The 12,001-nt window shown below is 47.1% G+C and overlaps 1 protein-coding gene across 1 annotated transcript; it reads left to right on the top strand.

Moving 5' to 3' along the window:
* Positions 1-702: 702 nt before the first annotated feature.
* Positions 703-11,667, top strand: LUC7L (LUC7-like (S. cerevisiae)). Its single transcript, XM_008938500.1, has 8 exons — positions 703-712; positions 1,468-1,562; positions 5,832-5,930; positions 6,656-6,766; positions 7,423-7,566; positions 7,996-8,172; positions 8,997-9,085; positions 11,634-11,667. Exons 1-8 carry the CDS (start codon positions 703-705, stop codon positions 11,665-11,667), a joined length of 759 nt encoding a protein of 252 aa, XP_008936748.1.
* The last annotated feature ends 334 nt before the right edge of the window (positions 11,668-12,001 follow it).

Consider the following 12,001-nt stretch of genomic DNA (forward strand, 5'->3'; position numbering starts at 1 on the left):
CGGAGCCGGCCGCGGTAGTTGTTGTCCGAGAAAAAGAAACGTGCAAAATCCCCTCCCGCTGTGGTTCGTTTCTCCCTTCTGCGACCTGCCGAGTCCTTAAATTCCCTTCGGCACGTTAGCAGGGCTGTGCAGGTCCTTTGCACTTTGTTTCGTAAGTGAATAAGTGCTTTTCTTTCTTTGTGTATTGAGTTGCTATTGAATTGCTTCCCATATTTTTATTTCATACAAACTGAACAATTGTGGCCCCTCTATTTTATTTATAAAGGTTCAGTGTATCTTTGCCTGCCTACATCAATCTGCAAGGGAGTTGCAGAAAAGCCTCATGTTCATCGAGCCGTGAGTCACAACCAATTTTTAAAGCTGTTATAACAAAAAAAAAAAAAAGTGTTTGCTTTTTTTTCACCAGTAACTTTAAAAGTGTAGCTTAGAAGGAAAAAAAAAAAAGCCAAAAAACCCAATTTCAGTAGACACAACATTATTCCTGGATGCTTGCAAATCCTAATTAATATTCATACTTTAGTATTACACATTCCTGTGTCGTATACACAGCCGAGCTTTAAATTTGTCACATACCATTACCACTTTGCCTTTACTTTTATGTATCATTCCCCTGACTTCCTTACTGCAGGTGTGGGCAAGAAAACTTTTCCTTTAAAACTTTTCAACAGTGGGCATAAAATTCTGCAGCTGAGGTCTTGAAGAATGCAGATGGGTATAGTATATGTTGGAGCTCGCAGTGTGTATTGACTAACTTTGTTTCTTTTTTTAATTTCTTATTTATTTTTTTTTTGCTTTTCTGATATTGTCTCGTTTTAAGTGGCTCCTGAGTGTAAAAATGTCTCCCTGAGGGGGGGAGGTGGGTGGGGAAACAGGCTGCGGGTTCCAGGCCGAGCCCGAGGGGATTGGTCTCTGCTTGGGAGCACACTGCGTAGCTTGGGTTTCAAACCCGGTGGACTGAGGTCTTAATTAGCAGCTGAGGAAATGGGCAATTGTCTCTAAAAACCGCTCAGCACAGCCCTCTTTGTGATTCGAGGCCCTCTGATGGCGTGGGTTGTGATATCTCCTGCCCCATCCCCGTGGTAAAAAAAGGGGGAAGGAGGGCAAAAAAACCCCACAAACTAAAAGGTTTTGGCTGCGAGCCAGAGTGTCTGTCTCCTGTGTTCTCTCTGGGCTGTGCTGTCTCTTGATATGGTGACAGGCCTTGGACGCTACTTGGCTCGCCGACACTGTGTTTAACGTGCTGTGCTGGAGGAATAAATGCTAAAATAGGCTTTGTTGCCAATTAGAAGTGCTGCAGAATATCCTGTTACCCTCTAAGCTTTTTTTTTTCCCCCCCCGAGTAATTTTGGGGAGCAGGAGCACCAAGTATTTTAATCAGCATATTGAGGCGAAATGATCATGCCAACGGCTTTGTTCTCTTATCAGCATTCTAATGTCTCCTTATTTAAAACCACACATGAATTTCAGGAGATGAAACCAGACAAAGGGTGAAGTTTACAGACGATCGTGTTTGCAAGAGCCACCTTCTGGATTGCTGTCCTCATGATATCCTGGCTGGAACAGTGAGTATTGCTTCTGTAGGAGGGCGTTCTGGGGAGGCAGATGTTGGTACAGCTCTTCAGGGCCAGGCTGTGCAGGGTGGGTGACTTCCAGCAGGGATCAGGCTTTCTGTGCTCCAGGAGCAGCCACAGCTCCAGTTTCCACTCCTGTGACTGGTGTATGGAACTGAGCTCTTGGGGTTCACTTGAAATGTGTTTTCTCTCACAGTCCCACGTGAAGTTGCAGGGTTATTTCTCTGTTATCAGTGGGAGGTGGTTAGGGCCTGAAGCTTCTCCTGTGGAGGCTGTGGGGCTGTAGCTAGCCTGCTGTCCTGCATGTGCTCATTCCCTGTCGCATCTTCAGGTTAGCAAGTTTTTCTTACTGGCTGCAATAATCCTTAATCCTTGGAGCTTTTCAGTCTCCCTCCAACCACGCGACATTCCCCTGCTGGAACAGCAGCTTGTTGTCACTGCCTGGTCTGGTGATGGCAATTTGCAGCTCAGGCTGGGTTAGAGTTGGTTGGTCTGGGTGGTGTGTCACTGCCTGACTGGTTTGAAGTGGCCCAGTCGGCTCCTTTGTTGCTGCCCTCAGGGGACAGAGTGGGACAGTTTTCAAAGCTTTGGCTCGTGTGTGACACGGGCTTTGAACAGTGAGACCTTGTGAGGGAAGTATTCTGCTCAGGTGCCTGGGTGAAAGCTGCAGTCTGGCTGGCAAAAGGAAATGGTGTCTGTCTTCTGTCGTGCTTGCTGTGTGACAGAATTGCAGGAAGGAGATGAATACAAATATTTGAAACCCATCTTTACCCTCACTGCTTGACAGTAAATACTGTGGTGATTCACCTTGTCCACCCACTTCACCAGACTGGAGATACCGTGGTTATTTATAACCCTTCCTGCTGTTTTTTGGGGAGCTGGTTCTGCCACGGTGGGTCCCCAGCTCAGTGTGGGGCTGGCACTGTGTCCCCTGCATGTGCTGCTGTGAGAGCATGCCTGGAAAGTCCTTTAGCAAAAGCTGCCTTGGCTCTGAGCACTCAAACTTTACCTTCTCAGTGGCTGCTATTGCAGAGTGAAGTTGGAAGAGTTGGGTACCAACCTCTGCATCTCTGTTTTTTGTTAGTTTGGAGCTCAGATGTGTTTTCCAGCAGTTGCTCCATCAGCTCTATTATCACCTCGCTTCCATTTCAGAATTTTAAAGCTGCTTCAATCACCTTCTGTCCACCTTGGTGCAGGTCACTGTGGCCAGGGTATTTTTTTAACGTGGGATTCTTTTTAACGTGGGATTCTACCCCTTTTTGGGGGGGGCCAATACAGTGGTGTGAAGATGCAGGATGCCTTTGGCCTCTTCAGGCACGTTTCCAGGAAGAAGGTAGATGGTGAATCGAAGGGGTTGGGTTAAGTGGTGGGCATGACTGCTGGAGATGGTGCCAGAGCACGGATGAAGTCTAAGGTGCAGGGCTGAGTGAGCTGTGGGTCTCCCAGGGCAGAGAAGCAGAGTAAGAAATCTTTCTCTTGCCTCTGTTGTTGCCTGTGGTGAGTCATCTCTTCCCTCTTGCTGTGGAATTTGTGCTCAGAAATCTTCACGGTGAAGCAGGAAGGAAGATTGGTTCTGTGTGAGTGGTCGTGTGGATCTCTTGGGTGATCTCCTGGTGGCCTTTCAGTGGCTGTGGAGCTCTCCATGCTGCTGTTGGCAGGTTCTTGGGGGTGAGAAAAGTGTTGGTGCCACAGATCTGTGTGGAGAGAACATGTGACGTCCAGAATGGGAACAGCATTTCAGCTGTCAGTGCTACCAGCACAGACTGAAACTTGCCTGGAATGTGCAGCCTGCCCTCGTGATCTCAGCCAGCTTCACTGGCATCTTACAGTGCCCCGTGGAGGGGAGAGCTGTGTGGGTGAATCCACCTCAGCTGGATGGGCTAGCATCCATTTCTGGATGCAGAAATCAGAACCTTGGATCTCTTTGGAAACTTCCAACAGATGCTTCAAGCCTTTTGGTGCTGGTTAGGATGTGTCCTCCCCCTGAAGGCATTGCTCCTAGCAGGGGGCTGAGTGGAGGTGAGCAGGAAGCTGGGTTCCTTGGGCAGCTGTGCTCAGTGAGATGTGGTGGAGTCTCATTTCCTGACCTTCAGGTGCAAAGTGAGTGAGTCCAGGCTGTAAGGAGAGCTATGGAACATTCCTGAGAGCTCCAGGAGGCACGTGGATATTAGCCATGTTTAGGTGCACCAGTGTTCCTGGTCCTAAGAGCTGTGATCTTAATATGGTTTGGGATTTTTGTGGCCCCAAAAACTTGTTTAAACTTGTCACTAAATAAGCTACGATGGTTCCCTTCTTGGTCTCCACAGGAAAAGAGGAAAATTCAGGGCAAACCCACATTAGTTTAGTGTGTCAGTGTGCTGTTATCAGGGGACTTGTCCCCTAGAGCATTCATGGCCTGCCCCAGGTTGGCTCTGCAGCTAACAGTAAGCCTGTTTCTGCAGCATGCTGAGAGATGGCATCAGCTCCTAATCCTCCTGAATTTTAGCTCCACTAATAAGTGGGCAGATGAGTCTCAAAGCTGCCCAGCATGGAACTTGTATTCAGGGAATTTGTGTCCCTCACTGGGAATTAGGAAGGAGATTAAATCTGTAGGTCACAGATTTGTTTTGTGGGAGTCTGCACTTTCCTTTTTACTTGGGTGAAACTCTACAGCTCTGATGATTATTGAAGAGCCTTCCTCATGGAAATCAGCTTTCTGGTGAGTTAGCAGTTCAGTGGAGATACTTCAGAATGTGGATTGCTCTGCAAATGTGAGCAGGGCTAATGATTAGTGGCATCTAAACATATTAAATCTTTGTCTGTATGGGGGTTTAAAGCTTTACTCTGGCTCTGCTGGTTAACTGTGTTATAAAGCAGCCAGGGTGCTGGCTGGGTCACAGTCCCTGCTGGAAAGGGGGAGTATTTGAGGACAGGTCTCTCTGGGATGAGCAATACCTGGGGAAACCTCCATGCACCTACATCATCTCTGAGGGCATGGAGGAGGAGTTGGGGTTCGTATGCTGGTGAGACCCAAGTGTTCTCCTCTAGAGGAAGGTGTTGAAAGGCAACAAATCCCTCAACAACCAGGGAGAGGAATATGGAGCATGCTGCTGGTTATTCTGAGGCTCTGGGTTGGAGCCTTTTCTCTGAACTGGAGCTGGTGGCCAAGCTTGCAAGAAGAGTTCAGATCAGAGTACTTCTGATCTGTGACAGTCACACCTAATATTGCTGTTTTCTCCCTAGACTGGGAAGGGGTCTTGATAGAATAACTAAGAATAAGAGATTTAAGTCATATCCTGAGAAGTTATTTTTGTGGTAAAATAAGAGTAGTTCACTAGCATTATTCAAGGCTTGCCTGGAGGTGAACGTGATCAAGCTCTGAAAATCCTGAATGCTTTTTTTCTGTAGGCATTAAATTTCTGTCATTAGAGAGCTCAGCAGGACTTTTGACACAGTTTCTGTTTCTACAACCTGCTGCCTGTGGCCTCCTCTTTCTGGTCAATCTGAGCAAAATGAGGCAGACTCAATAGTGGCGAGTCATCCAGGATTGTTTTCTTTGTTTAAAAAAGAGAAGCTAGTAACAGAGGTAACTGCTGAAACCTGGAGCATTTCCTGGGGTTCAGGTTTGAGCTCCTTGGTGACTGGGAGAGGAGAGGGTGCTGGCTGGGCTGTGCCTTCAGGTGATGACGTGTCCCCTGCCATTCATACTGTGGCTCATGCTTAGGCCTTCTGTTAATTAGCTTGCAAAATGTCAAATTCTCTCTCTAAGAATAAGAGAGATGTTCTCTGTTATATATTGATAACGTCAAAATGCAGTCTTGATGTTTTGAGACATAATTAACTTTGGTTCATGTGGCTGTTACCTACTAGGCTGGGGAAGAATAAGAAATTGAAATAGCATCCCCTATGGGAGTGCAGGGAAACATTCTGTCTGTGCTCTGTGATTTGGTGTCTCTCAGGATGTTACTGAGTCTCAGCCTGCCACAGGCATTTCCAGGTGAGCTTTAACCAGGGTCCAGAGCTGTACATTCTGTTGTGCTGTAGCTCTGGAACAGGAGGCATTGGGACTTAGTGCCCAAACTGGGGTTTTAGTGTTGCTCTGAGAACACCTAGAAGAGGGGTTCTAGAAAGAATGTGGTTCTTCTGGCTAGTTCTGTTACTGACAGAGGAAGCTGCTCTTCCTCAGGAGGCTGTGTTTTGGTCTGATAGTTGACAAGAGTTAAGTATGTGCTGCCTGTTGCCATAATGGGGGTTTCTTACCCTAATTTTTCTTTCCAACAGCGAATGGACCTGGGAGAATGCACCAAGATCCATGACTTGGCCCTGCGAGCAGATTATGAGATTGCAAGTAAAGAGAGAGATCTGTTTTTTGAGCTGGATGTGAGTATGGAGAAATTTTAGTGCCTTTTGTGGAAACTGCTTCTTGTAGTTACTTGGCTGAGCAGTAGAACTCGGCAGGCATTTCAGCCAGCCATGTTATTTGATGTGTTACCTGACAAAGAATGTGCTGCCCCTTCCTGAATGCCAGCTTGATTGCTGACCTGAAGTTGTAAAAGCAATTATGGCCCTTGCAACCCCATTAGTCCAGCTGGCTGGGAGGCTCTGCTGGCATTCCTTGCATCCCACACCTCCTGCTCTGGACCAGGTCATTGTAACCTGGTGTCCTGGCCCAGAAGGAGATTTGCTGTTAAAAGCCTTCTGCTCTGTGGTTTCACTTTTTGCCAGGTTTAGTTTTCTGTAATGGAACAAATGAAGTGGAAGAACAATTCTGTCTTCCATTTTGATGTTATTCCAGTGCTTTTGGTTTTGCAACTGTTGCTCATGTGTTGGAAGTTCCAGTGCAGAGCAGTCTTCACGTGAGCATCCTGATAAGTGTTGGAGTGAAGGAACTGTGTCAGGTGACAGACAGATGACAGACTTTGGGGCAGGGATCAAATTTTACTTTTTCTGCAAAGCATCACGTGTCTTTTTTTTCTCAAGGCATCTGTTCTTGAGGTTGTTTGTGCATTATGCTGGGACTGCACCAGCTAGCTGTGAGCTGTCAGAGCTACACCTGGCGTGGAGAGCACCCACCTTTATTCACAAGCCTTTGTCTGAACACACAGGCCATGGATCACCTGGAATCCTTCATCGCAGAGTGTGACAGGAGAACAGAGCTGGCCAAGAAACGCCTGGCTGAGACACAGGAAGAGATCAGTGCTGAAGTCTCTGCAAAGGTATTGGCCTCTTGTTAAACGTTTGTTCTGCAAGCCTCTGTGAGAGCACTGATGCTCTGCTGTCCCTGGCACCATTGCTAGTGGGAAGTTGAGCCCCACAAAGGCTTTGTGGATTCCATCCATCCTCCTCCAGTGCTGTTCTGGCTGCTCTTGTGACAAACTTTCTGGTTCAGAGGGTTGTAGTAGCAGAAAACATGAACTCTGAAGGAGGCTGCTTTAGTGTGGCAATAAAGCATATTGGTTTCTTCCCCCACTATTCAGTGTTAATTTAATAGAATAGTAAATCCATTCCATGCTTGTTGTCTTTTCTCTTGGTACATTCTCAGAGTTTCCTCTTTGGGAATTTGTTTCATGGGGACAACACAAGGCATTTCTGAAGCTGGTTTTGAGGACTCTATCCTGTCCTGCCAGCCAGAAGTGTGCCACTGTCTGTGGCAGAATGAATGATGTCCTCTGTGTCAGTTTTTTTTCCCTCTGTCTGTTACTGCCTTGCCTGTACTGAGCCCACCAATCCCTTTTTGTTTGGAGTCCTCTGACTTTTGGAGATTTATGATCATCTACCAACAACTGCTTTTATTAAACAACATTTTTTAGAGAAAAGGAAAAGGCATCCCACAAGTTTTTGTGTCTTATTAAAAACACACTATTCTCTTTAGGCAGAGAAAGTACATGAGCTGAATGAAGACATTGGGAAACTCCTGGCTAAAGCTGAACAGCTGGGGGCTGAAGGAAATGTGGATGAGTCTCAAAAGATCCTGATGGAAGTGGAGAAAGTCCGAGCCAAAAAGAAAGAGGCAGAGGTATGGTGTTGGTTCTCCTGTGGGCTGGAATAGCAGTCTGAGCTAGAGCCAGCATGTGATGAGCAGCTTGGGGGGGTTCCTGCTGCTTTTCTGATGTTGCCAGCAGCTCCTTTTTGGGTTTCAGCTGTGTGCCAGCAAGCAGCTGGCATTGTAGTGTGGTTGATAAGGAAGGACACCCCAGAATTTTTGATCTCATGAGGGTTGCTGGGTGGGGTGGGATTCGTTCCCTGCAACATTGGGTCACCGGTCCCTTGCAGGGACAGGCTGTGAGGTTAGCTGTGCTTTGTGTGGCACCTCCTTTGTGTCGAGGGTGGGGTTGGGAGTCTTGAAAGCCCTGGTGCTGTGCTTTGCAAGGGTGTCCCTGGAGGGCTGTGACTCTGAGAGGGTTCCCTGACATTTGTGGGGTGGTTTTTTTTTGCCTCCCTTTAGGAAGAATACCGAAATTCAATGCCTGCATCCAGCTTCCAGCAGCAGAAGCTGCGTGTGTGTGAAGTCTGCTCAGCTTATCTGGGTCTCCACGACAACGACCGGCGTCTTGCCGACCACTTCGGAGGCAAATTACACTTGGGTTTCATTCAGATCCGTGAGAAACTGGATCAGCTGAGGGTAATGCTCTGTTTTAAACCTTCTCCTTGTAGTTCTGAAGACATTCAACACTTATTAAATTCATAGAGGACTCTTTGCAGAGCGCTTGTAGAAGCCCAGAAATTTCTAATTGCAGAATCCTTGAAACTTCAAGTGGAGGTTTGGCTAGTCTCACATGCTCTGTAATTTCTGGGCAACTAAATAAGTGCCTTAAGAATGAGTCAAACCAGACCACTGCTGTCATTTCTTCCTTAAATACATGCAGCTGTACCATTGCCCTTCCTCATTGGTTTAGCTGAAATCTGTCACTGTGGATTTTTTGACTGTTGAAGAGCACTTTCAGACCTCTTAATGAAATGCTTGAACTGAAGTTTCATATAGTGCTCTGAGTAAAAAAGGTCTTCAGTAGCTGAAGCCATTGAAAGTGCTCTGGAATGGTTTGTAATGGAGTTGTGATAGTGGGAGAGAGACCTTTAGCCTGCTCCAGTAAAAGTTGTGGTTCCCATGCCTTGCTCACTGGGCATGTTCTTTTAGGTCAGGGCCTCGATGGATCGTTGGCAGGAGGCCAGAACACTGTTTGTTGCACATCATGTGCAGTTGTGGTGAGACAATCCTTGCCTCAAAGCTTTTACAGCCTGGTTGTAGAGCACAAGCACTCAAAGCAGAGCAGGGAGTGCTCTGATGTGTGTCAGTGAGGTTGTGAGGAAAGTGAGACCCTTGATGGGGATCTTGGCTAGCAAAAATGCAGTGAAGTGGTTCTTTGTCTTACCACCCAAATAGTCTCCCTGCAGATCTCTCTGTCCTGGTACTGTATGGCTGAAGTGCTGTGTGAACTTTTTTTCTAGAAAACAGTGGCAGAAAAGCAAGAGAAGAGGAACCAGGATCGTTTGAGAAGGAGAGAGGAGAGAGAACGGGAGGAGAGACTGGGCAGACGGTGAGTGGAAGCTGCTCACTGGCCTGAGAAGCTGGTTTTGAGACAGGCTGGCTTCTTGCCTCTGAGCACTGCAGGAGAGCAGCAGCACCTGGTGCTGGATCTGCTGTTGGACATGCTCTGGGTGCTGTGTGAGCCCCTGGGCAAGGTGAAAACAAATGCACAACCCCCCCGTGTAAGACTGATGGTATGTGTATTGTTTTAACCTCCATTGTGTATCTGAAAGATGTGAGCTCCCAGTGGTCTTCAGGCTTATATGGGTCTGGTCCCTGTCTTTGGGAATCTGGGTAAAATGCCCTCATCAAACGCATCTGAGTGGGAAAGTTTTAAGATGAGTGAGGGCTAGGTGTGTTCAAAAAGCACTAGTTGTGCAAAAATTCCCCAGACAGCCCCCCTCACCTCCAGGCTAGGAGCTGACAGCAGAATGGAGCTGCCTGTCTTGCTTTGAAACTTTCCTAGAGTAACAGGGAGGTGCTTTTGGCACAGTTTTGGAAAACCCTTCCTAGGGGATGCCAAATAGTGGCTGCCCTGATGCTTGTGGCCATGTGTGTCACCTTTTGCTCATCCATGTTTAATCCCTGAGCAGAGGGAGAGGCTGCAGTGCTGGTATTCCTGGGACAAGCTCTTCTGCCTCTTGCCAGCTGAACTGGAAAAACAATTTCTTTACTCCAGCAGGCATCTTGTGTGTCAAGAGCTGAGTTCAAAACAGCATGGTGTGGAAAGGGTGGATATTTGCAGGTCGGGCAAAGGAAGTGGCTGAGTAGGAATGTTGTTCTCATTGTCACAGCATCCTCCCCTGTTACTTGACGTGTTTCTCCTCTTGTACTTCTTGTGTCAACAAAAGCCACCTAAGCTTGAGCTTGGCTCTTTGAGCCTCAGTGCCAGCTGCAGTGTGTGTTCCAGCCATGTGTGTCTGAGGCAGTGTGCTCTGAGATGGTGCTGGCTTCTGGGGATGCACTGCTGGAAGTGCTTTCTGTGGTCTGCAGCTTTGTGATTTTGGTGTATTGTGAAGGTCTAAGCCCCAAATTGTTCTGTGTTCTTCAGTTAGGGTGAAATGGCCTAAAGCCCTGAGTACTTGCTGGTTGTGTGTGTGGCACTACTTGGGAGACTGTGGGCAGCCTTTGCTCTTGCTTGCTGTGGAGGCATCTGTATGCTCCTCTCACATGCTCAGATGCCAAAGAAAAGCATGTCCTGAAGGAGCTGGGAGTGCCCTACAGAGCAGCTCAAATTATTTGCCTATCCAGAAGGAGAACTTGACCCAAAGAAGGAAAATAATTTTCCCAGTGTATGCTTGGTGTCAGAACTGGGACTAGAGCCCAGATTTCTCTGCCTCTCAGCACCTTCCCCCCTGGGAGCTGTGGCACACCATGCTTATAGGAGTCTTTTTTCCATCAAAAACTAATTGGTGACTTCTCCCACTTTTTACACAGCCTCTCTTTCTTGCCCAGAGCTTGATACTTGAAGGAACCCCAGAAAACATTATTTCCTTTGTAACTCTTCCTGTCATATCTTAATCTCTGGCATTTTCACAGTGTTATTCAGTAGGAGAAGGACTACAGCTTGACTTTTGAGAAGTCTTTGGTAACTTCCAGGCACTTCAACACCCTGTGGTGACCTGTAGGTTCTCTTGAGAAACTCTAGTTCTCACAGACTTAATTCTGTATACAGATTTTATACAGATGCAGGCTAGCTGGGAAGGTGCTGGGTTTTTTAATTCTTCATGAAGGGCAAAATCTAGTGCTAGGGAGCTATTATGAGGGGTTTATTTTGTGTACTTCTGTGCAGCTCAGAGGTGTGGAAGGGCAGCCAGGCTTCCCAGGGGCTCTGGAAGGGCTTTGGGTGGTTGTGTGCACTGGTGAGTCAGAATAAAGTGATCAGGAGGAAAAGAACATTAAGAACTTGGACTAATGACAACCACCAAAAAACCCAGACCAAATTCAGCTGCCTGCCAGGCACCTCCAGGAGGTCCTGCTGCTCTGTCAGGTCCTGTTTCATGAGAAGGGAGGTGTGTGGTTACTGCCTTGCTCTCCTGGTTTATCACCTTTTCCTTTCTCTGGTTGTCTTGGGTGTTGCCTCAGCGCACGGGCCACTTACCTGACTCCAAGGTTCAGCTCCACCTTCTTTACAGTCCTGCTTGAATTCCTTCCTAAATTCAGTTCTTTTTTGGTTTCTGCCATGGTTGAACAATCCCATTTTGTTGTGAAGGATTGTCAGTGCATTAAGATTCTCTTCATCTTGCCCTATCCAGGTGTGGCTTGAGATTATACTGTTAAAAGAGATGCTTCTCTGTTTGAGAGCTTTTCTGATCTGACAGGAGGCTCTGCTTGGAGAAACTGCTGTTTCTATGAAGTTTTCAAGCTTTGACAAATTCTCCCTGCCCCTTATATTGAAGATAATTAAATATTTTAATGACAAGTTTAGTTTTTTAACTGACTTATTACTTGGGGTATTGTTGTGTTCCTGCAAAGAACTGCCAGTGGGGTTGGGTTGTTTGTTAAACCCCCCTGGCTGTACCTTACCCTCTGTCAATTAACTCTCCTCTTCTTCCTAGGTCTGGATCAAGAAATAGAGATCGTCGAAGGTGAGTGCACAGTCCTCCTACAGTTCTCCCAGATGCCTGCTTGTGTTTCTGTCTAGCTGCTGAGGCTTTTCCAGGGTCTTGCAAGTAGAGATTGCTCAGTGCCCCAGTGTTTTGCTTTGGGATTTACCACTTGGGCACCTCGCTGGTGCTCTGTGTCACCCATGGGGCTACAAAGCAGGGGCTGGCTCACCTGCTGAGGACAGTGGGTGCTGTGTGCTCCAGAGTAACATCTAAGAATGTCCTCAGTGCCTTTTGCAAGAAGTGTCTAATATACTTCCCTAGCTTTCCTGTCTGACATACATCTGTTACCTGTATTATACTTCAGGTGTAAAAACACA

This window comes from Merops nubicus, unplaced genomic scaffold, assembly GCF_000691845.1.
Source record: "Merops nubicus isolate BGI_N331 unplaced genomic scaffold, ASM69184v1 Scaffold37554, whole genome shotgun sequence".
Lineage (NCBI taxonomy): Eukaryota > Metazoa > Chordata > Aves > Coraciiformes > Meropidae > Merops > Merops nubicus.

Excerpts from the sequence above, each read along its gene's own strand:
- LUC7L (XM_008938500.1), top strand. Across the intron at positions 1,563-5,831 it reads ATGATATCCTGGCTGGAACA|CGAATGGACCTGGGAGAATG; the intron begins GTGAGTATTGCT and ends TCTTTCCAACAG. Across the intron at positions 8,173-8,996 it reads AGAAACTGGATCAGCTGAGG|AAAACAGTGGCAGAAAAGCA; the intron begins GTAATGCTCTGT and ends CTTTTTTTCTAG.